The sequence below is a fragment of the Apaloderma vittatum genome, unplaced genomic scaffold (assembly GCF_000703405.1).
Source record: "Apaloderma vittatum isolate BGI_N311 unplaced genomic scaffold, ASM70340v1 scaffold18532, whole genome shotgun sequence".
Classification (NCBI taxonomy): domain Eukaryota; kingdom Metazoa; phylum Chordata; class Aves; order Trogoniformes; family Trogonidae; genus Apaloderma; species Apaloderma vittatum.
In genome coordinates, this window is record NW_009702129.1 from 35,559 (window position 1) to 60,824 (window position 25,266).

General features: G+C 49.7%; 1 protein-coding gene across 1 annotated transcript; it reads right to left on the reverse strand.

Moving 5' to 3' along the window:
* Positions 1 to 1,456: 1,456 nt before the first annotated feature.
* Positions 1,457 to 24,672, reverse strand: LOC104281444 (galactose-3-O-sulfotransferase 2-like). Its single transcript, XM_009879439.1, has 4 exons — positions 24,641 to 24,672; positions 4,381 to 4,491; positions 2,816 to 3,770; positions 1,457 to 2,314 (listed from the first exon to the last, which is right to left on the reverse strand). Exons 1-4 carry the CDS (start codon positions 24,670 to 24,672, stop codon positions 1,457 to 1,459), a joined length of 1,956 nt encoding a protein of 651 aa, XP_009877741.1.
* Between the last annotated feature and the right edge of the window lie 594 nt (positions 24,673 to 25,266).

Consider the following 25,266-nt stretch of genomic DNA (forward strand, 5'->3'; position numbering starts at 1 on the left):
TTTCCTGTCCATCTTCCTTGCTCCTATGAGGGACTGCCATCTGGAGTGAACTGGAGGCTGCCTGGGAACGCAGAAAGGAGCTGGACCTCTGCAAACCATGTGACCACACCACATCCCAAGAGGACAAATGAGTGAAGGGACCAACACAGTGGTACATGGATATATTTCAGAGATTAAACTTTATGAAACAAAGCCATGCAGCAAATGCCCCAAAAGCAATGGCCCTGCATCGATGCTTCACACTGCCCAGTCTCTTCTGGGGAAGGGCAGTAGAAACAGAGTCTGGCTTTTATCCTGGTTAAACTGTGAGCAGGAGATGGAGCACCTTTGGATGGAAACTGAAACCTTTGAGGATCCATGTGACTGGCTAGGGGACAGACTGAGATGCTCAGATCCTCCCGCCCTTTTTTTCTGAACCTCTTTTGGTTTGGAAGTTGTGCTGAAAGTCCCAAGATGAGGCTTCTGCTTTTGCAAACTGACTTACGGCCTCTGCTTTTGATTTGAGGATAAGCGTACAATGTAAAAAGTAAGGCTGACTAGCCCACCACAACCCATTCTTGTGGTGTTTTTCCCCAGGCAGAACATAGATTATTCCTACAGTTGTGCTAAGCAATGGGTTGGGTTGTTTGGCTGCAGAAGTGCTCACGAGATGCCTGCTAGATGCATGAACTTGTAGTTCAACGCTGCGGTGTTGGCATCACCTCCAGGGTGGGATGCTGCTCCTATAAATGCAGCATATAAATGCAACATCTGAGGACAGTGTGTAGCCACAGGATCAGTGCAACAGAATGCTGATTTGTTTAATTTTTGTTTTCCTCTGGACATTTTCAGATGTTTGCATTCTGTTTCTTGGGATGCTGCAAAGGTGGTCTACTGGGGCAACTGATGTTATCAAGGAGACCTTAATAGCAGTGACAGTCAATATTGTTATTTTTAATAAGAGGCCACTTTTCCAGTACAAAAGCACTAGGGTGTAGTGGACGAGAGCTGCAGCTGGACAGGCTGGTTCCCAAGCTATAAATCAAGCTCTTCAGCTCTGATTTACAGCTTGGCCCTGTGCTGTTGCAGTCTCTGTTCCAAGGCTGAGGACTTGGTCTGCCCTCCTGGTTCTGCTTTTTGCTGCTGAAGTCAGTGCTACACAGCACAAAGCCCCAGATTGCCTCCTCCAAGGCTTCTCCCACCAGTCGGGGACCTACCCTGAAGAGTCGTGTCTCACTGAGTTCCTGGGACCCCTCCTTTGAAGCCCATCCTGCTTCACAGCAATGGCAGCGTGTAGCACTCAAATGCTTGTGTGCAGTCCTGCACAGACAGACGTGGCCAGGGGCTCTTGTGGGCAGCAGCATCTCAGCCTGGCTGCCCCCCTGGAGCAGAAGCAGCCTCTGAGCCCAGGAGGCAAGTCCCTCGCTGTCCGTGGTAAAGGCAGCTGGAGAATGATGCCTGGAGGGGAGAGGGAGGCTCAGTTTTGGGTGCCCTCCAGCCTGTGCCTCACAGCATTGCCCTGCAGAGAGGGAGCAGGCTGCTTGGTCTGGGAATGCTTCTGGGCAAACTGCTTCTTGTAGAGCGCACTGCTGTACTGCAGCTCTGGGGTCACCAGCCGCCGGCACATGTGCTCTGTCTCCTTGTCCAAGCCCTGCTTGAGGTTATAGCCCAAGATCTTTGCACTGCCATGCTGCAGTGGCCTCAGGGAAGAGTCCTTGATGTCCTTAGGGACCACACTGCCCATCCCTTGCAGGCAGGTCCTTGCCAGCTCTGCCCGCCTCTCCCGAAGGGCCTTTACTTCCCGCTGCATGCGCTCCCTGCCAATGTCTCGATCGATCCTTTCCCAGAAGGTCCTGTTGAAGTGGGTGTAGATTTCCCAGTCCAGCCTATTCCAGTTCTTTATCTTCTCCATGATGGTGGCTGGGAGGGGGGACTTGGTGCTACTGTCCCTGCTGTTGAGTGGGAAGGAGACAACACTGTCCAGGTCCCAGCACAGCACCTCCTTCAGCAGCACCATGGACTCATCAAAGTACTCGGAGATGAGGAGCAAGTCAAAGGACGCCTCAATAGCCTTCAGCATGAGTTCTACCCGCTCAGCAGAGACCTCTCCATTGGGGTTGAAGCCAAAGTCGAATGTCATGAGGTTCTTGGCGTAGTGGCTGTCACCATTTGCAGGGTTGTAGTAGCGGTAGGGCTGGCTGAGAAACTCCTCCAGGCTGTGAGCACGGGAGAAAGCTGATGCGCCCTTGTAGTACACGAAGGAGGACTCCATGAGCTGCACAGGATTCCTCAGGATGGAGAAGTAGACAGCTGAGCTGGACACCACTTTCTGCACCTGTGGAGGAGAAAAAAGAAGTTTTAAAGGTGGGGTATGGAGAAGGGACCTGCTTGCATGCAGTCATGCGCTTGTCCTATCTCCTTGCCTTTCCCCAGATCTATGTCCTCAAGTGGCACCCAGAAGGGTGGATGTTGGGCATCAGCTAACCTGAGCTGATGTGCTTATGGCATTCTCCTCTTGCAGCTTGTACCCTCTGGGACTGTCTAGGCAGCAAGACAGCTCCAAGGACCCACCAGACAAGAATGAGATGGTAGTTGCTGACTCGTACAGATGTTGTCCCCTGGCTTGTCTCAGGTCACAGCACAATGATTCATCAAACCTGTTTATGGAAGCTCTCAGGAAATGCCTGTAACATACAAGGTACCTGGAGGCAATCCTGTCTCTCTTTAGCTTCATCCCTGAAGAGCTTATTGCTCTACAGGTGTTCCACCTTGCTCTCCATAAGCAATTCTTTCCCTCTCCTGTTTGTCCCTTGTGGCATCACAACTTTGCCTATACCTCTGGCTGCAGGAACCGCATGTGATGGCAGAGGATGTTGAATCGCTGAGGGCTCCTCGGAGAGAAGCCCTCCACGAATGTTGCTAAGAAGTGGCGTGGGTAGAAGAGCTGATTGCCACCCCCAGTGGGGAAGGCAAAGGTGAGGTTGTGCATCTCGCCGAAGCGAAAGAGGATGTTCATGACGGTGCTGCTGGCACTCTTGTGTACTTTCAGGAAAACAATGTCAGTCTTGGGCTCACACTTCTCCCCTTGAAAGGAGACCCCTCTGGTCTTTTGGCCTTCTCCAGGTGTCACCTCCTCAACCTCAGAGATATCTGTCCAGCTTGGGAAAAATTCCCTCTCCAGGTCTGTCTTGTAAAAATCCTCTGCCTGTGGAGGTTGAGCTGAATTTGGCACAGCTTGTTTAAGTGAGCTGCTCTGCTGATGGTAGGGGGAACCCATGGCTTGGGGCTGAGATTGGCTCTGTACCACCAACTGCATCATTTCTGATGGTGGCGTTCTCCTGTGCTCCTCTGCAGTCATCTTGTTTGTAAAGAATATGAACTTGCTGGTGACAGCATCATCATCATCTCCCCAAACTGCAGAGATTCTCCCAGGAAGAGTTGGAGAAGGACCCTCTCGGGTTGCTTTTCTCAGGCCAGTAAACTGGGATTTCAGCCTTGTGGATGAAAGATGGGCTTCCACCTTCTCGCTGCTCTCCACAGGCTGCCACGTCCAGCCCTCCTTTTTGCTGCCCAGGCTGCTTTCAAGTGGGGAGTCCTGGCTGAAGTACTGCTGCATCTGAAAAACGTCCTGCACGCTCTCTGCCACAGTAGGGTCTGGCAGGGGTCTCCTCTGCCAGTGCAAGGGATCATCACCCCACAGCTGGTTGGGGGTCTGGAGGGCATTGCTGAGCTCCTTCTGGCCATGGTCCACAGTCTGCTGCAGAGCACGCTCCACCTCACACCGACAGTTTCTGTAAAAGGAAGGATGCAAGATTCAGCTGCAAAGGAGTGTGCAAAGAGGGCTGCTCCTGCTCTCCGCAGCCCAACAAAACACCCCTGCAGACATCCTAGAGCACACTCCCCTGTCTTTCTTGGGGTGGTTGGCATTGCTGGTGGGTGTAGGACTTGACCACTGCCCTGAGAGGTCGGGCTGGGTACAAAAGGAGAACAGGTCAGCAGCGATGTGCTAATGCCTCTGTCCTGCTGGAGCATGGTGGGCTGGTGGAAAGGAGGAAAGCAAGGGGATGTAAAGAAAGAGAAGAACAGGTGGCCTGGAGAAGCTGGAGGAAAATTTGGCAATGACCCCAGATTGGGAGAATGCTGAATGGCTGTAGGGTTTTGAGGCAAGCCAAGACAAAGCACAGAGCAGCCTGATCTGAACATAGAATGGGCTTGGTACTGACCAGGATGTAGGCGTTGGATGTGAGAGCCCCAGAGTGGTCCTCTCCCACCTCCATTTTCCTCCCTGTCTAAAGAAGACACTATTGGGTGGTTTTCAGGAGGGCATATTTGAGCCCACCTCAGTGGTCAGTGAAAAGAGGGAGGATGAGGTGCAGGTTTGCAATCCTGCTTGGGACCTACCTGAGAGGCTGCAACTTCTCCACAACTTGAAGCGTGAACAAGAGCAGGATGAGGAGGCTGAAGAAGACCCAGAGCCGCCCTCGTTGGCACCTGTATATTGCTTTCAACTTCCTGCAAGGAAGCAGACATTTCAGACCATTAGTACATAGAAGAAATGCACATGTTAGACAGAGGGGAAAGATGCCTTGGGACTTTTAAGGTCACATTTTCATGAGTGGAAGAGGTGCAGAGGCAGTGGTAACCCATGAACCTCAAAGGCTGTGTTCAGGCAGTGTAGCCTAGTGGAAATTTCCAGCTGAGACACAAATATTGCACTGCAAGGTAAACAGCGATAACCGCAAAGTCCCTTGGCTGCTCAGGAACACCTTACCAGCCCACCATGAGCTCCAATTTCAGTAGCAGGGCCAGGTACTACTTCCATTTTCCCTGGCCTAGAAATACCAGGAGCCTATCTTTATTTATAAAGGCAGTAAAATGTTTTTTTTTTCCTTCCTTTCCCCTTCTCTCCACGCCTGCCATTGCCACCTGCACAGGCTCCAGTGCGGCTGTAGATGTGATGCTACCCTGAGGGCACCAGCTTTGCCTCTCTGGTGCATGACCTGGCCCTTAGCCTGGTTTTAGCCAAGTCTACAATGGCAGCATGATTTCTTCAAGCCATCAGCACTATGCTATGGGGCTTTGAGTTGTGTGTGGACAGTCAGGCCATGAAAGCACTGCCACAGGACTTCTACTGTTTGTAGGGCTTGCTGCAAACCCCGGTAGAGCTTGATTGTAGTCTTAATCTTCAGTTAGGGGACTAAACTTCTTTGGAAAAAATATTAGTTTGCATTTAATTTCTGTTGCTTTCTACCCAGGTAACATACTGTTGCATAAGAGGAGATGATTTGTTCTGAGAATTTGATTAAATCCTCTGTTGTGGGCTCCTCCTTGGGTGGGAGTCCAGCCTGCAAGGGCCAGATGTCTGTTCTCTCCCTCTCAGAGGGAGCGAGCAGGCACAGGCTGCTTTGCTAAGCTTAAAATGGAGAAATCTAAGTAGAAGGAATTAATTAAATCAGAAATTTGGGAAGAGGCTGCTTGGAACAAATTCCAACAGCTGATCTGTGTTCGTTGATGTTTTCTGCTTCCTTCAGAGGTCAGTTTTGGACCAAGAGAGTGGACCTGGGACTGCACAGAACTGCTTGACCCGGAGCCTCTTCATCTCTGTGGTGATTTATCTCCAACTCCAGGCAGTCTTGCAACATATGAGAGAAATACTGGCTCAATGAGCTAGCAATGATGCAAACATGGGTTGTCTCGAGTGGTCATGTGCACCCCACTGGTACTGGTCAGGAATTTAGGTTTGCTATTGAAAAGCTTGATTAGTTCCAGAAAAAATCGACTGTTATGACTAACTGCAGTTTGCTTATTACAGTACTACTTCCAGTGGCTGTGTATCAGTTTGGACACTCATGGGTACAGTTCTGCCCTGCTCTCAATAATGTCACTTACTGAGTTGAAACACTAAACTCCTAGGTATTTTTTAATGTCTAACGAACTTGAGACTGTAAAGTCTGTGAGTTCTTAGGTCATGACAGTGCTACTGAAGATTCAAAAGGCATATAATTAATAGCAGGGTGAGCAAGCTAGTCAGCAGCACAGCATCCCCCAAACCTCACAGCAACCTGGAGGTAACCCGTGCTCATTTTATATTTGAGGAGCAGACTGCCAATCTCAGATGAGAGACTGATGAGCCTGCACATGGCTCACTGCCCGGCCATGCAAGCAGCACAAGAAGACCCTTGTGCTGTCAAAGCTAAATGGGTATATCAAGCAACAGATCAGAAAAATGCCAAATACTTAAACAGCACTTAAAATGCCAAGACATGTTAAAGGCAGAAGGTTGAAGTGAGACTCGGTGCTGCCTCAGAGCTGCTGCAAGTCAAGACTTGTTGAAATACCCCTGTGTGGAGCCCTGATGGTCAGAGAAACGAAAGAGGGAGAAGACAGTGAAGGAGTTGCTCCAGGTTGAAGTGATGCTGCTGGACAAATCTTGTTGGAGACTTGATCCAACTCTCCTGTCACTTAAGGCACAGCTGATAATAAGTTTGTCTGCCTGGCCAGCCTAAGAAAAGCAGCAAGAAGAGAATGAAGAGCTACCAACTGTGGTATTTCATGTATACCCAAACTCTGTCTTTGGGGAGATCTGCACAATCTTCCAGTAGCAAAGGCAGAATGATGGAATGCTTCCCTACCAAGTGGTCCTGAGGTAGGCAGCAACCTCTGTTACTCTGGTACCTGTATGTAGTGCAGATGTTCTTTAAGACTTATTTCCACAGAGGTCCCTGATCGGTACTAAACTTTCAACTTGTAAAGAATCTGTTAAAGATCCAGGTCCTTTTGTTAGTGGCCTACTGCCTCTTTCGAGATGACTACTGTGTGTGTTGAACAACCAGTTGCTAAAAAGCAACGTGTTGCTACCTGCTTGGTCTGATCAGGCTAGCACAAAGGCAGAGCCCTTCCTTCAGGCTGGCTCTGGTGGGACACGTGCATCAAGGAGAGTGCACTGAGAAAGGGAGAGCTGTGGCAGCACTCAAGTTTGTACTGAAGATGCCAAGAAGTTGCCCTGAGGACAGCAAAACCAGGGTAAAATGGCATATGTAGCACAAGAAGCCTTTGTCTTGGAGGCTGGAGCAGCTGGGTGCTTTGTAGTTGGACCATGAGTCTTCAAAAGGTTCAACTGCTTTCCATAGGTAACTCCTTCACAACATTCTCTCAGTTTAACATGCTAGGGTGAGATTATGGCTGTGGGTGTCTTGGACAGAGTTAAATACTTGGGATCAAAGCACCAGGAAGATGTCCATGATGCGCTCAGAGCTGGTGGGCATGAATGCTGCCTTGTAGAGCAGTCTGGGCTGTGAGAGCAACCTACAGGGTCTTTGAAAATGCCTCCAGCTGCAGACAGGTTATAGCTGAGGAGCCTGTGTGCTGTGGCCTCCGAAAGTAACAAAACAGGATGCAAAGATGAGTGCAGCACCCCAAAGATGCCTTTGGCTGCAAGGGCTCGCCAGCTACAGCCACAGCAGATGAATCCTTCTATGCTGACTCAATGCATTTAATCAAACCCCAGTCTGTTGGTCCTTTATTCTCAAGGGATGATGCCCCCAGCCATGTCTCACTGCCTGCTCCTGACGAGAGAGGATGTGCCTGGGGTGCTGCTTGATTGCACACTTCCCCTCCATTTTTTCCCTCTGCCTGAAGGAGAGAGGACAACCTACTTCCCTTCCACCTTGTGTCCCTTCTCTGTCCAACACAAAAATGAATGCACCAGTCAGGATAGGTCTGTTGTTGGCTGGCACTTGCTGAGCCATGTGGGGTCTCAGCTGACTGCTGGAAGCTGTAGGAGGTGCCAAAGCTGAGTTCACTGGTCAGACAGGTGGCAGAAAATGACTTTATTGATTTTCTGTGGCTAGATACGCCCCAGGCAGTGAGCGATATTGCACGAGGAATTAATGTACATTATATGCAGACCAGTGATAGCCTGCTTCCTCTGACTAACAACTGAAGTACTTTTCTTCACTTGCATTGCAATAAATGAGAGAATAGGGACAACAGTGTGCAGGACACTCAGGAGAAGATAAGGTAGCACAGTGAGGGCACAACAGCACTGCCTGCCTGTCTCTGGGTCCAATCTACCCTTGAAACAGCTAGGTTAGGAAAGTCCCCGGGCTCCCCAGCACTGCAGCTCGGTGTGCAGCCGCAGAGTGTGCAACTCCCCAGATGCTGCGGGTGTGTGTGGAAAGGTGGTCCTGCCCTGAAACGCTCTCTCTGAGTAAAAAGGTACTGCCACAAGTCAAGCCTTGCCCTTCTCTGCTCCTCATCTGTCCTTTTCAAAATAGAGATTATGGGAGAGCATACCTAACTCTAAATGCATTCATTGGGTTGGCCACATAAAAGACTTGCTCCACATCCACTGCTCCACATCCACTCCTCAGGTAAGCATGCAGAGCTGAGAGCGGTGAGCCCTCACCTTAGACAAGGCAGGAGGGATCAGCACCCTACTTGCCCCACCAAGGTCTTTGCCATTCTTCTTCCTTTGCAGTGTCAGGCCTTACAAAAGATGTTATTTTCCTGCCTAGCACACAGGGGACCTGTGCTGCCCTTGAAGCTTCATTAGAAGAGAGAGCCCCATCAACCCAGACCTCCCCACAATTTTGGGGAGTAGAAGCACTCTTCTGCCCCTTCCCATCATCACTTCTATCTCCAACCATTTCTCAGTACAGAGGGACCTGTAAGAACATGACTTCTAGGTAGGGTGGAAATATAATTTTACTTAAGGAAATAGATTTTACTTAAATAAACAAACAAACAAACAAACAAAAAAATACACTTACATGTTCAAATACCTCCTGAATTTCAGCATGGTGAGCTGGAGCCTTGGCTGGGGAGCGAGTGGTTATCATCAGACTGGGAGAATGGAAAGCAAACACCCGGAGCCTTGCTTGTGTGCCTGCGGCTGGTGGCCCCTCCCCGGGGGGAGCACCTGGGACGGCGAGCGCACAGCGGACTTCCCACTGGTGCCCTGCTCTCCAGTGCCTGCCCCAAGGAGCGACCAGCCTCTGCTCCAGTGAGTGGCACATTTACATGTCCATGTCCTCAAGGGCTGCTGGCAGCAAGCTGCCTTCTGCAAAGCACTGCCACGTCATGTGGAGCCATGGACAGGCTATCCAGGTGCTTGTGGACAAGGCAGGAGGTGGCCATGCCACCCATGTCTGCATCCCCACTTTACTCCTTGGTTTCACCCATGGCTGTTGACTTTCTTCTTTGATCCCTTGTGTCCTCCTCCTCTGCTCTTTGTGGTTGTCTCTTCTTTTCCCTTTTCATGTCCTGCTTTTGTTTCTTGGCAAAGCTGAGGACACAGATGGTTTGGTCATGACTGTTTAGCTCTTGATAATCACTCTGTTGATACAGTCTTGGTCACACCAGCATAGCATGGAGTTAATTCTCTCCAATGCAGCCTGGTTCCATCCACCCTGGGTTGAAGTTACGGCAATCCACAGCTCCCTCCTTTGCTTCTCCTCACTATACTTGCTGCTCCAAGCACAGCATTTAACGACCTGTGGCTCCAGGCTCCACTTCACATCTTGATGTCTTGCATTTGCTATCTTCAGACTGGCCTTGCGTGTCCCTCCAAGCCAGAAATGTCCTCAATGCCCCATGCTGGGATTGTGCTGTACCAGGATGACCAGCAACAGCACAGCCCTGCTAGGAAAGCAACAATTTTCCAGTACTAGTAGAAAAATGGTGAGTGTGTCTGCTCCTTGCTGGCTAGTGGACAACATAAGACAATTCAAAGGAGGACTGGATGGCTGCCCTCCATGATGGAGGTCCACAGTCAGTCCTTTGACTGGGGTCTCCTCCCTCTTCAGTAGCTATTCCTTCACATCCTTTCCCTTCGAGGCTCATCCCAGTATCCCACACAGTATCAGCAAGACACAGCCATGACTTCGCGTGACCAGGGGCCCTAAGCCCAGGTAGCAGGACCACATGTTTCTCATATTTGGGCACCAGACGTGGGGTAGTGGTGGAGGTGGAGGATTCATGGCTGTGGTGTGTGCCATAAGGACCAGTGGCTCAGGCTGTGCAACACCCATTCTGGAGGATCAGGCTCCCCATGTGCCTCCTGGCACCAGTGGAAAGGATCCTGGCAATTCACGCTCCCCCTTCACCTGTGCCCATTGGTCTCAGGAAATGCATACCAGGCAGGTAAGTCACTTCCAGCCCAGACCTTGGCTTTCCTGAGAGACAAAAGGGCCCAGCTTCCTTCCCTTCCTCCCCCTCTCAAAGACAGGGAGGCTGCTGTTCCCCCCACCCTGGCACAGGCAGGCGCTGCCTCTCCCAGTCGACCTCATCAAAACCACAAGTTTACTGTGGGGCTGGCATGTTCTCCACCCATCCTGCACTCTGGCTATCCACCCAGGCTGGCAGCTTATCTGGGAGTCTAGGGCTGTGTAAGAGCTGTGGGTGAGCTTGCCGTTTGCAGGGATCAAACCCCTTTCTGCTGTTAGGACTGAGGGCTGGTGCTGCTCGCCTCTCCTTCCCTCTGCACAACCATGCCCCATGCAATCTGAGATGGATTAGCCTGCTTGGAGGGTCATGGTGATGTGGAGTAGGTGGCTGAAGGGTCTGTGAGCATCCTCCAGGCAGGACCTTGGGGGACATTTTATTGCCACAGGGCATGGAGCACTCTTGCCTGGGAGCATCTAGAGACTCATCAGTGTGTGGGTGCCCAGAGAGGCTTGATCTTGATCCTCTTTGTTTTCCTCAGTTGTCGCTTGTGGGATTTGCCTCTGCTCAGCTCACTTGTTTCACCAAGGACAAGCCTATTTGTACATGGGGACCTCATGGGAGGTCCAGTTTTGCATGCAATCCTGGTCAGGGCTGCCTGTCCTCCTGTTTGCTGGCTGGCAGTCTCTTTCTTGGACCCTACTTGACACATCTGTGGAAGAGAAACTCAAAGGGCAAAGTTGTCTGCTCCTGCTGGGGTCTGGTAATGTGAAGCACAGCATAGGGTCTTATCTGCCTGCATGCTTCTTGTGTCCCCAGGACCTGAGCAGCACTCTTGGAATGCTTCAGTTACCTTGTAACTACATCTCAGAGAGGCTGTTTTGGAGCATGACCTGGATAGGAAGGGGTTCCACTTGTGGGAGAGTGCCTGAAGGCCTTGGTGGAGATGGCAGTCCTCTGCCTGGTGGTCTCTTCTCTCCCACATGCTGGAGCAGGGGTCAGGATATGGGCAGGCAAATGTGCCTTTTGTAGCTGTGTCTCTTGTGAAGCAAAAGGTGTCCTTGTAGGAGGGATTGGGCTCTGTCTCTGCTCACCAGGCAGCCAGGTCCTTGGGTGACCTAACGGGCTCATAACTTTTGTGTACATGTGAGGATTGTTTTCATGGTGCAGAACTGCCCCAGGTGACTGCTGCTAAGTGTGACCCTTATGGAGTCCTACTACGAAGGTATGGGCACCTTCCTAGGTGGTGTGCTCATTCGCTACCTGGAGGTGGGCTGATTTCAGCAGAAGGCAGGTGAGGAGCCTCAGTGACAGCTAACAGCACAAGCCTTCAGTATCTTTCCATCCCATGCCCCTGCTTAAGATGATGAGCAAGGAGACCTCAGCTTGCCTTGAGACACCCAGGACCTTGCCACTCTCATCCAGTGGCTTTCCTGCTTGGCCTCCCTGTGGCCTGGAGCGGCTGCTGGTTTCCTGGGGCTGTGGGGAAAGCTGCACCTGGAAAGAAGGCATCCCTGGGCCATTTGCAATCCTGCACCTGCATTGAGGTAAGTATCCTCCTCTAGTGAGGAGGAGAGAAGTCCTGTGATCCAAATTTCCAATCTTGGGAGCTGGAACAATTGCTGTGCGGTGTAAGGGAGAGGACTGGGGTGTAAGGGCTTCAGCCTCGCTGTAACATCAACTAGATGTCTGCATCCCCCCATCCACACCTTATTCCTTCTCCTGCCAGGTGGGGACTGCTTCAGCATAAAAATTACACAGCAGAAAGCTGTGCGTGGGTTTTTGTTTGGTCTTGCTAAAGGCAGATATGTTTACCATCAACAGCACTCCTTGCTGAGCCCCAGGGTGTGAACAGCCACCTTCAGGTGGGTAGCATGACAAATCTTGCAGGGGTGAGGAACCAGCAAGGGCTTTCCACACATGAGCAGTGAAGCTTTATTCTCCTGCAAGAGTTGGGATGCTGAAACAGTGCAGCAAAAGTGAGGCACAGGAGAAAGGCCACCACTGCTCTCCAGGACAACGTTTTCCTTGGCTAATGAGGAGGGAACTGATGTCCTTTCATGTATTGGCAAGAGGGAACAAGCAGCCAGGTAGATGTCTTTGTAGGGAGCAGAGACTAGGATCCTGGGGTAGATGAGGAAACTGCTTCTGGGCTTTACCAACAGAGGCTGCAGCAATACCTGGAGATCTCCTGGGGTGGGAGTGGCCAGCAGGGAATGGAGGGTGATGGAACTCCTGATGGAAATGGCTCCTAAAGCCAAAGCATAACATCTGCAAAATAAATGAAACCTTCTTGTATATAAAAGCAGTCAATGCTTCTTCAATTCCCAGAGAAGCCATTAGCTGGAGAGGGAAAATCAGAGCACTACAGAAAAGACATTCAGGTTAAAGTTCTCCTCGGAAGGGCCAGGAGTTAAACTACTGATCTCATATTAGAAAAGCCTGGAAGACCTATTGTCAGTACCATGGTGGTGGGGCAGACTTCCAAAGAAGTCCAAACAGTGAGAGGAGCTGAGGAGCCCTCCAAGGACTGGTGGCACTGTCTGCATCTGTTGTGGGAGTTCTGGTGTCTGAAGCCAGAGTTGCCTGATTTGAGACTGTCATGTCTTTGCCTCACCCAGGCAGCTGGACTTTGAGGACCTGGAAGGAGGTTATTCCTACTGGGCTAAATCAGGAAAGGCATGTCCATAGTTGGATTCGGGGAAATCCAGCCTATCACATTATCAGCAACATGCAAGTTTGCTTTCCAAGTCATTTAGAAATCTATCACTCACTGGCCTCCCCTTCCGCTGCTGGGCAGCTGCCGGTCCATTAGCACCTACTAAATAGATATTTAATTAATCTTGCACTTTGCAGAGTGAGTAAGGCATGCCCATTTATTAAGTTTCTATTAACTTTGACAGCTCACCTTGGACACTGAAGTCAGCCTGCTCTGTGGTGACGTACCTGTTAATACCAGCTCCCTCTGAAAGGATGCTCAGGGCCAATGGGGACAAATGCGTCCATCTGTGAAGTCAGGAGCAAAGTAAGGAGAGAGCTGAGTGTAGGGCTGGTGCTGATGTGCTGCAGCTGCTGGGCTGTATGGGGTCCCTGCCAATGTGGGGACTTTGTCCCAGAGGGTATGAGACAGAACCTGTGCCAGCACCAGACAGAGACCCTCTTGGGCATGAGGGCTGAAGAACATCTGGATGTGCTCTGGTTTAGGGGAGAAGTGTGCCATTGCTTCCAGCTGTGTGCTTCTCAGCTTGTGTGGGGACTTTGGCCCTAACCATACACTTGTTTGTTCTTTAATCTCAGTCTGATAAAGAAGCCTTTGAACAACCAAATACATCTCCATTCACCTTGGGAACAGGCTTTGCCATTTCTTTTCAGTTGGTTTTGTTTCCTTGCCAGAGACCTCCGAGAGATTAGAATCATAGAATCATAGAATCACAGAATTGTAGAATTGTAGAATCATTCAGGTTGGAAAAGACCCCTGGGAGCATCGAGTCCAACCATTAACCCTACTCTACAAAGCTCACCCCTAAACCATATCCCCCAACACCACATTTAAATGACCTGTGATCCTTCACAGACCTGTGATTTCTCTTGAAACCTCTGAAGCTTGCAGCGCTGGAAGCACTTGAGTTCTGAAAGTTCTGCGTATTTTAAGGTGGCCTTGATATTAGACCAGATCCCTCAAGGCCTCGTAGGATCCAGGATCTTCTGAACAATTCCTGATGACTCTCTATGTATTCTTTTCCAAAGACACCAGGCTACGTGTTACTGGGAGGACTCGCTGGTCCATCTGTAGGTGTCTGGAAGAAGAAACAAAAGCAGGCATCCCAAGTGTGAGGTGCCACGGGCTTTCCTTGGCAGAGGTGGAGAGAGGCAGCTCCCGTGTGTGAATTTCATGTGTTTTAGTTTGCTTCCATTGTCTCTTGTACTGTCCCTGGGCACTACAGAGAAGTTCCTGCCTCCCTCATCTTCATTCCCTTCCACCAGATGTTTATACACAACTGTGAGGTCCCACTGAGACTACTCTTCTCCAGGCTGAACAGGCCCAGCTCTCAGCCTCTCCTTGTATGAAGGATGCTTCAGTCCCTTCATCGCCTTGCTCCAGTAAGTGCATCTCTCTCTTGTACTGGTGAGTCCAGAACTGCACTCAGCACTGCAGTGGTGGCCTCATCAGTACTAAGCAGAGTGGGAAAGGAGGATGCTGCTGAGCTCAGGAAGCTGTATTTGACCCGGTGATGGCCAAAAGACATCTTTAGGACTCTCCATGGGCAGCAGAAGTCCTGTGCAGCTGCATCCGACCTGCAGGAATGGGTAAGTGCTGGATCTAGCTCCAGCTCCTCTTCAGCCAGCACCTGGTGCCCACAACAAAATAGTGGAAATGGTTTTCAGATGAAGCCTGGCTAGAAAATGCATGTTGACTGAGGGAAACCAGGTGGAACATGTGTTTACAGAGCAAATGCCTTTTGAAACAAATCAGCAGGCAAACAGGGTGGGGACCTCATGGTCAGATGCCATCTCCTATTTATGGAAAACATGTCAGGGTGCTCAGATAAGTGCTGATGCCTCACCTGGCAAAAAAATCCAAACAAAATGGAGTGAAATCTAAGAGAGATTTTATGGTTTCTGCGAAAGGAACGTTAAGTACTAGACAGCCTCCCCAAAGGTGGAGATGTGTGAGTTACCCTGGCCTCACCTTTTATCAAGGGGTATTCCTTGGGCTATGGAGGGAAGATGAGGATGTTCATCTGGAAGATGATGGCCAAAATGGGCTGCTCTGATGGGTCTCCAAGGAGAGTATCCCTTGCATACGTGCCTTGCTGGCTGAGATGTCTTTGGAAGGTCATGCTGCGACCAGTGTTCTGCAACAAGATCTCTGCAACAAGATCTCTGACAACAAGATCATAAGAAGGAAAACCTTGGCAGCGGTGGAGGGTGCGTGGAGAGATGCTGCAGAGTGTTCCTGTGAGCATCCTGCAAGTAACACATTGCAGCAGGGTTTGTGCTGTTTGATATTCATTTAACAGCTTTTTGTCTGATATCTCGTAAAACATTTGTTCAGTTTATATTAGAGACACCTGCAGCCCTGATGAAATGTAATTACTGTGTGGGTCGTGGTCAGCTAGAGTTGGGGGAGGTGTCAACAGTTAAACCAGATCTTTTCATCTTCACTTCTTTTCTGTGAGGTGGGATGTGAGAGTTTGTTCTGCTCCCTCCAAGTCCCAGCAGTGCGCTCCTGAGCCTCAGTTCAGTAAGAGGAAGTAGGCTGAAGTCATGGATTCACACTTGTGTTTCCTGTCATGCAGTTGTATTTCCTCTAGATCACGACAACAAAGCTGCCTCCTCATATACCGAGAGTGCTAGTCTTCATATGAGGCTCTGTCATATATGTTGGGAATTTGATCTTAGAGTCCCATCAGCAAGGAGGAGAATAAGAGGACTAGCACTAGCATCCTTGAAAGGCTCGGAGAAGAAAGACTACCCACCAGGGAAAGGGAAAAAACAGAGGCTACATAGAAAGATGAGCTTGAAACATCTGTCTGGGGATCTGTGGGGTCTGGGTGGAATGGAGGACCTCAAAGGCAAGGGAAAGATGGAAAACATCAGGAGATATCCTTGGACGTGGCCAGCACCACTCTGTGCTGTCAGCAAAGTGCATGCACATTGGCTCTTCTGCAGCAATTTCTATGCAGCAGATGCTGTATCTGGGTCCTTCATTCATAGCCAACCACAGCTAGATGGTACTGAAAGCAGCAATCCTTCTCTGCCCAAAGACCTCAGACACTGGAAATTTCCTGCAAGTGTTAAATCTCTGCTTCCTCCCAGAACGACAGACTGTCCAGCCTTGATAGGTGTCCCCTGCAAAAACTGCAGTGCCTGTGTCCACACCACTGCTCTCCTAGGTGAGGAAGGGATTAGAAACTCAGGACTTTTTACTGCTAGTCCCTGCAGGGGTCATCAAAGCAGCATGGAAACTGTAGGTAGCTGCCCAGAGAACAGGCACAATAAAGTACTTCCTGATCAGAGCTACTTTTTGAAGGAAAAAAAGCCCCTGAGATTTTAATTTTCTATCCCTGGTTGCAATAGAGGAATCTGTTGACTTGTCCAAGATATTTTAGGTGAAGAAAAATAATTCACAGGCCTTAGAAGCCTGCAAAGGAGCTGACGTTCGCAGGAAGCCTCACTTTGTTGCTTTGCTTTTCCACCAGCACATGCTGCTCTGTTCCGGCCTGGCTCCTTTGCCACTGACCTCTTCACCCCAAGAAGGAAGGACTTTTGAACTCAAATCCCCACTGAAAAGCATTTAGGTCTGAGTTGTGCTGGTCCCATCAGATTCCATGGGTGATTGTGTGACACCTTCATCTACGAATGAAAAGCTGATGCTCTGTTCCTACAACCTACTGTGTTGCATGCATAATATACACAAAGGGCAGGGGTCTGCTGCTTCCTGCTTCTCCCTTTGGCCAGAAGGACTCCGGACTTAAAGCTTTGCTACAAGGGCAGTCGCTCCTTTTGGTGACCCAGAGATGGATCTATTTTTTTATTTTTGCTGCTTTTTTGTGCAAGGGTGCTGCTTTGGGGCATTTCATGGCTCAAGGTGTAAATGGGGAATGTTTGCTTAGAGCAACAGCTGCAGGTCAGGGTTCTGCTGGGTCTCCTCAGCTCTCTGATTGGTTCTGCCACAGCTCAGCTGGCATTGAGGATGTAGACAAATCACATTCCTATCACTTCTTGCTTTCAGGACAGTGTTTGGTCCCCATGTGTTGCCTGATCTAGTCGAGAGGTGGCGTCCCTGCCCATAACCGGGAGGTTGGACTAGGTGATCTCTAAGGTCCCTTCCAGCCTAGGCCATTCTATGATTCTATGATTCTAAGACAGACGGTGAACACTGGCCAAATCACTACTCCTTTCTCCAAGACCAGCAATGCAACACTGTAGAATACTGTCTGAGGTTTATACTCAATACAGTATACAACGTCAATAATTAACCTAATTTGGATGTCAGTGCCCTGTGAGGTACTGTGGGTTAGTTGAGTGGTGACAAGGCACGTTACGGAAGGGGCGTGAACCTTCATCCTCTGCAGCTGAACTGTGGACACCTGCTTGCAAGCTCCACCTGCAAGCCTCCGCAGGTGCTGAAGCAGAGATGGAGGTGCACAATGCAGCATTGTAATCCTGCTACAGCAGCAGGTCAGGGTGGGAGGTCACGGTGTTGCTGGTGGGGAGCTGTGCCCCACGCAGAGACAGTTCTGGACACCGTGTTTGATCAAGGGCTTTGCAAACAGCACTACGTGCTGAGCCATGGCTGCCGTTGCCATTTCTTTGTGGCAGCAGCGGGTCGGAAGTTGAAAGGGACAGATTCAGGTCCAGAGTCTATGTGTGAGGAGAGCTGTGACTCATCAGAGATACGATAGGGTCTGGGAACCGAGAGCACCGTGCTATGGTCTCAGGAGCCAGAGGGGGTGCTCTGTGTAGACCTATGGGGCAGGAGAAGAGGAGGTGGATGTAACAACCTTGAGAATATAGTGAGGAAGAGGAACACAATCAGTTTGTTTCCATACCGCACACTTGAGCACCATCACTCTGCCCCTGCACCATCTCCTTGGCTGCTGTCCCAGCTTGAGAGCACCAGAGTGAAAGCTCCCTGGTGCTGCCTGGCCCACGTGGCAGTCACAGTGTGGAGGAGAAGCTGTGCCTATGGGGAGGAGAGGCTGGGTCAGGTGACCCAAATGGACCAATCACAGTGCTCTTTCCCATGGCGCTCAGTATAAAAGGGCCCCTAAAAAGAGCCCTGGAGCCTTTGGTGTTTGCTGTGCTGGAGGGGTTGCTGTCATCTTTCTTTGTGCTGCTGGTGTTCCTGCATCGTGTTTGCTGCACTGCAGGGAGCACTGTTTATCAGGATAGGTCCCCTTTCCCTCCCTCTCTGGGTGGGAGCAGCACAGCTTCTCCAGAGCTTCCTTTTATGCTTTTTTTTTTTTTTTTTTTTTTTTTTTTTTTTTTTTTTTTGACTATCATCAGGTCTCTGGGCTTGGGTGTTCCTGTCTGCTGCTGAGTCTAGTCTAGAACTTTTCCAATTCAGGGCCTAGCTGTCATCCGGAAGGTGTGGGTTCTGTGTTAACATGTTCTTTTGTATCTTTAAATATATTTACATACTTGTACATATCTGTGTATAGTTCAACAGCTTCATTGTTATTGTTACTATTAATTTATTTTTCATGAAACTGATTCAAGTTTTCTCCCACTCTCAAAGTGTCTCTTCCTGGTTCCCCTGTTATCCTCCTGCTAAGTGCTAGTGGGATCACAGAGAACATTTTTCAGAGTTTAATGGCTGGCCCATCCTTAAACTTCGACAGCTGCCTTCATTCCTTCCTCTTGCCGTGATGTCTTTCCTCGTTTTGCTCCTGGGCCTGAAGACCCATTGGGTCTTGAGGGCACACTTGTCCCAGAGGGTCCAAGTGCACAATTGCAGCACAAACACAGTCCTACAGAAAGCAAAGGAACTGAAGAAGGTGGGGATGGAGTCCTTTGTGTACTGTGGGTTTGGATACACGTGTTTTACCATTTTCCATTGGTGGACTCTCCTGCATCCAGTAGAGTAAGGGCACTCCTGGTTGCATCTCTGAAAACTGATGATGGTGGTGCACTGTGACGGCATGTAAAGGTATTCCTCCCTGACACACAACAGTTGTGTAAGTAGTTCAAATACTAGTTTTTTGCAGATGTTAAAACATCCCCTCCTCCAAAAATCTTAGCTGAGGCTGCAGCAGCTGGGGCTGGGGCAGGTGTGTTTGCTGAGCAAGCAGCCACTGTTTGCACAGAGGGGATTCATTGGGCTACAGTTTGGTTGAACTTTGTTCTGGGGATTACGTATTACAACTTGTGTCCTCCTAACCTCCACTGCCTTGGCTTTGGATCCCTTTCTCTGCTGTGGGCTAAGGGAATGACCCTCCTTTGGGCTATTTATTTATATCTTTGCTGCTTTATGGTTCTTTCTCATGTTTATCCTCTGTACCTTCTGCAGTATGCTGACCCAGGGCAGCTGGCAGGACTGCTTGGAGGGGATTCTGTCTCACTGGACATGAAGCTGGGTAAGGTCAACACATTCTTTGCTGCCTCTCCCTGGGATGCTGTAAGGTGACAAGGGCTGATATTTAGGAAAACAACTAATTCTCTGCTAAACAAGGCTAAGGGAAACACTGATGCCATGCAATGTTTATCAAAGCTAGAAGAGTGCTAGCATAGGGGTACATATTATCAATATTGGTGCTGGTCATGCAGCATAGTGGGTTCTAGATGTCTTTCCCCTATTGGAGACAAGATCTTTGTTGAAGGTAGCTCAAGGGAGACACTCGCCCAGTGAGACTCAGCAGGTCAACCAGCTGTGAAACAGGGAAGAACGGAACAGAAACTATGGCAGCCTAGTGAAACACCACATCCCAGTAGGAGCCTTCCCCTCTTTAGATCTGTTGATGCCCTCTGCAAGGATGCAATTTCTGAATAAGGAGAATGCAGGCCAAGGCAGAGAGTAGATAGGAGTTAGGAGTTAAGAGGAGCTGAGCCCCTGGAGAAATAGACTAGAGCACTTCAGACTGTTTGGCATTGTAAGGAGAAAACGTGAATCCGTACATATATGTATGGCTTAAAGTGGCCTAAGACAAATTACAGACATGAGGTCAGATCACAAGCAACGGAGGAGCTCTGCTGGTGTCTGTGTATCTGCAGTGCTTTCCACCAGCCTTGGAGAGTCTGAAGATCGTCTCTGGAGGATTGTCTGTGTGCTCCATTAAGGTGTTGGCATGATGACCCTCTACAACAGCCGAGGAATGGATATTGGCATGGATATGATCTTTGGGCCATTGTCCTCTTGGTGCAGGATGTGTCTCTTTCCAGATGTCCCTCAGCCAGCCTGGGAGCATTATTTTCCTTTGAACAGGCCAACACCAGGAGACAGTGCATAAGGCCTTTCTCTATCCACATTGCTCCTTAACCTTAGCTAGTCTTACAGACTGTGATCTTACATTTCCCCTGCTTTCCTTTTCACCACCACAGTCTCTGAGTAATACATGCCTGAACATGAAAGTTTGACAACTGTGAACTGTGTAAAGGCTGAGATAAATTAAAAAAAAAAACAAAACAAAAAAGGAATGTGGGATCTTTCCTCAAACCAGGAACCCATCTTGCCATGTGTTAGGGCTCAAAAAGCAATCCTAGGTCAAGCTGTATTTGCAGAGAGAGAGCTATTGACCCTGGAGAGGACTGTGTCTTGTGCCCAAGATGCTGGAGTTTGGTCCTTGGCTCAACACCCTGCTGCTGAAAGTTACAGATGCAGGAAAGTGAATTTAGCAGACTCAGGACCCTGCTGATTATGTCCAAGGTTTGGGTTGGGACACTGGTCCCTGGCTTGTCCCCTCAAGCCAAGACCCTTGCATGCTAGCAGCGCATGAGTTGGGACAGGAGCTGGCCACAGCCCCAAGCATTCCATCAGGTTGCTCCAGCTGGGGGAATGTCCCTGCCATGGGAGTCTGGCCACAGCACATCCTCTGCATTTTCCTCCTCTACCTTTCTGCTCCCCACTTCTTTTATTTTTAAGCGGTCATCTGTGACTAGAAGAAATTGCACTGTGGCTGCTGGATAAACGAGCAACTTGTTCTTTGGCATTTATGAGTACAGCAGATCTAACCATGAACTGCTCCAGGTGCCTATGTCTCTCCTTAAAATCAGGACAGCTTGACTTCGAATCAGCTAGTCTTTTAATTCAGCTTTGATTGCTGAAGGTGGGAATGACCTCCCCCCTAGCCACCAGGCAAGTGGGTGCCCTGTCTGAACCATCATTTGTGTCCTCCATCATGCCCGTGGGACACTTCCTGCTAACTGTGCTATAGCAATGGGAATTGGCCACTAAAGATCTCTGCTCCCTGGGATGACAGAGGCAGCCCAGATTTAACTTTTAGAGGGCTATAACCACAACAAGATGGTCCCTTGTTTTGGCTTCTCCAATTCATTAATTCCTCCATCACAGACAGAGCCTACAAGTGTTACTAAGAGAAATATTACACTTATGAGCAAAAAGGTGATTGGTCTCCTGGTTTAAAATACTCATCTGAGAAGCTGTTTGCTGCTGTGCTCTTAAAATCTGTGCTAGCATCCCTTGTTGTAGACAAGGAAGGAGACAAGAGTTGCTAGTTTCAGCTTCCTGGAGCCTGCCATCATTACACAAGTCTGATATCCTTGACTAAAGGCCAGCCTGGTCTTTTCACGGGGATTTCCCACCTTAAGGGGAATGTGTGAGAGGACAAATATCTTGTTTATAATAGGCTCTCCATAAAGCCTTTCCTGCTGTTTGTTCATGTTATTTCTCCATGGCATGTTTATAGAAGACTGTTGATGTCAGCTTGGGGCTGTGGGACTCCTTTGAGAGCCAGCACTTGGTAGAAATATTTGATTCAATGGGAAAATTTTTACTGCTGCATACAAAAAATAATTGCTCAGGATAAAGTGAGCTGTAAATGGACTGAAATACAGGCTCACTGCCCTTACAGGAGAGTTGAGGACTTGTTTTCCATTCCCTGATCTAACCAGGAGATAACATTTTGTTCTGTCCTACATGCCAGGGTACCACAAGGGATGACTGCTCCCAGAGGGATGGGGAGCCCAGCATGATTGCACAGCCAGGTGGGCAGGGGACTTGTCCATCACTGTCTCCATGCAAGTGAGCTGGATGGGCCCTGGGCCTGGGACCCCTGGCTGGGGTCAGCCCAGAGTCCAGATCCCCTAGGAAACTGGTAGTGACAAGGCAGGTCTGAGGCTGGATTCAGTCTGGGGACTGTAGCAGGATTGGACACAGCCTGGGGACCACCAGGCAGGCCTGCAGTGACCAGGCAGATCCAAGGTTTGGCTGGGAAATCTGTCCATGTTTTGAGGTCTTGATCAGCAGGGCCATGGCTGGGCAGGAGGAGAGCTGTAGTGGAGACCAGGACCAGTGCTTCTCTAGAATTACTCAGGCAGGAACTGATGGGCTGAGTTCTGGAGGCCCCTGGTGAGGCTGAAAATGAGAGGGCGTGGGGCTATAAGAACTGGTGATGCCTTTTGGTGGGGAACGTCTCTTGCAGTGCTGCACAGCTGCTCGGTGTTTCTCCAAAGCTTGTTTTCACTGGCACACCATAGCTGTGGTCTCCATCCAAGTTTCATACGGCAGAACAGCATGAGGACTCTCACTGGCAGATACAGATGATGGGAGAAGGATGATCAGAGGGGTGCGTGTTGAAGGTCAGAACCTCTGGTAGAGGGGAAACCAACAGATCTCAGCTTGGGTCTTGCAAGGCTGTGGACATGGCCATGCTGAGACCCCCAGTCACTGCCAGTGATCATACTCGCCAAAAGAAGTTAGTTTTCTTTTTCCACTGTGATTTAAGGCTAATGACATGAAGCCATTTCCCCCCATGCAGAGCCCTTCGTCTATAACATAACTGATCATTACACGACAGAGAACAGGCATGTTCCCCCACCTTATGCAACATTTAGCAAAGCATCTGAAACAAGAAATTTTTCTGGTTACTTCCTTATTCTTGCAATAGTTTTCAGGAGCTGTTAGGCCCATGTCGCACTTTAGCTGGGCTTTGTCACAGCTTTCGCCAGCGCTGAGGCATCCACATGAGCAGAGCATGTGGGCAAGGGGCAGATGGGTGATGCTGCAGGGGCTCTGGGAGAGAGCTGCCCCATCCTGCTGACCACCCCACCCCAGGGCTCCCAGCCTCAGCCATGCACCCTGAAGCTCCCACCCCTCTGCCTAGGATTTCTGCTCCTTTACCCTTGCAGCTGGAAATGCCAAGAGGATTAAAATACCGTGGGAGTCTAAAAGATCTCAAGAGGAGGTTTGAAATCTGCTCAGCTTGGCCTTTTACTCTTTGCTCTCTGCTTTTCCAAGAGCTCTTAATAGTCTCAAGACTTTTATTATTTTCCACATTGCAAAACAGTCATTACTGGAAAGGATGAAGTGATTTGAAAGCCAGGGTCCAGCAGTGCCTTCGGGGCTGTGCCAGCCCCAGGCGACCAGAGCATGGAATGGTAAGGACTAAGGATGGGAGGGGCTGATCCCCTTGGATTTTATCTTGATGAGAACATCTTGGCCAAGAACGAGGAAGCAAATTCCTCTGCCGCTTGGGAGGGAGAGGTGGAACTGAAAGGTCAAGACTGCCTGCAGGCTCCTCAGAGATCCCATGAGCAGAAGTCTTTCACTGATGGTATGGTGGTCACCAGTGCTGGCAGGAAATGAAAGATCAAGCCTGCTCATGGGATCCTTAGAGAGATCCCTGGGCAGGGGAGGTCTCTCACTGATGATATGGTGGTCACCAACACTGGCAGGGAAGAGGTGCTCTGCCAGGTCTTGTGTCCAGTGTTTAGTCATTGGCGTTGTACTCAGCTATTGACCTCCAAAGGTCAAATTAATGCTTGCACAGCTCGTGACTGCTGAACTGCCAGATCTGTGTTTGAAAATCTCAAGGAAAGAAGGAAAATTAATTTAACTAGAGTTCAAAGGGTCTCCAATAAAGGCTAAGTCTTGCTGTTATTCTGAAGCTTTATTTCCATTAATTCCCTTTAATGCTGCTCTAAAATTACAAAGTGGAAGGGAATGCTGGCCAACAGACTGTTTTTGGCATTTCAAAACCACTATTAATCAGAAAGGATTGTATTGGCTGCAGGAGTGTTTAAACAGGAAGGTGGCTTCAACCAGGACACACGTAACAGCTTATAGTTGCAGTGACAATTTAAAAATTAGCTATTGTAAAGCTTCGCATATGGACAGGGGCTGGTTATTAATGATTACCATGAATTAACTAACTGGAAAGGGATTGAACAGCAAGTGGTAGAGCTCAACCTGACCCACTGGTGAGATGACCTTTTTCCCATTCATTTAATGCCCAAATCTCATTGCTGGCCAGAGCAGCTATCCAGCAGCTGAACACAATGCTTCGGCACAGCAGTGGTGGGCCGTGCCAGCCCAGTCAGGCTGCCTGTGGGCTGTGGAGGACAATAAGAGGTTCAGTCCCTGCTCCTTGGGCCAGATCCAGCAGAGAAAGCCGCTCCAGCAGCAGGCCAGTGCTGCCAACCCTGGGGCTTTTGCTGCTGGCGCTGCTCCACAAAGCCAGTTCACAAGTTTTCCCTTCTTGGCATCTCCCCTTGCTTTTTCCTTTGGTGTACTTCTGGCTGGTGGCCTCTGCTGCCTGCTCCCACCAGCAGCTCTGTGCCCACAGCTCCTGCAAAGTCACTCTTGGACTACCTGAATCACTAGCAGTCCTCTGCAGCACGTGCAGGACTGCTCCCCAGGCAAGGCCGGCTGTATCTGCCACGAGTTTTCTGCTGCCTGCTTTGGTGATGTCCCTCTGCTCCTTTGGCAGTCAAAGATGTAGGACCCAGCTAGGTGTCCCCTTGTGATGGTGGGGTGGGCTGGCCGTGGCTCACCTTCAGATGCACTTTGTGTTTCTTCACTCTGCTCCCTTCTCACCATGTGATCTGGTAGACCAGCTCCAGCACCATTTTGCCCCTGTCTCCATCCTGCTGGCCTGGGCTCTGTGACAGGGGAACGTTCCTACTCACCCCCCTAGTCCCTTGTCCCTGGATGTGGGCATGGGAGCTCGTGAGCCACAGCTCCTTCCTTCCCTGGAAATAAGCCACCCTTTCTCCTGTTGTCACCCAGCCACATCCTCTGGGATGTTCCAGCATCTCATTGTGGGTACATACCCCCGTGGAAACTGTCTGGCATGTCCCACATTGCTGGACACAACCATTTTGTGGACAGAAGATTTGTGCAACGACCTGGTGCAGTTCCCTCAGGGTTCTGCAGGAGAGGAGCAGAGGGCTCTGTGGCCATGCAGGGCAACTAGCACTCCTGCCCTTTCTTTCCCAGCTCTCAGCATTCACTGGTTTGTTCCCACAGATATTTGAAAAATATATGGGAAGTGGGGGGTCAATATTATCAGGCTCTAGCTGCTCTATTTGCAAGTGTGTCTTCAGCAGAAATGATTAACCCACTGCCTTTTTCTGCCTTCCCTCCCCAAAGCCCTTCAAGAATATCACAGCTCCCAAGGCTGCACAGAGTTGCTGGTAATCCTATTAACCTTTGGGTTAATT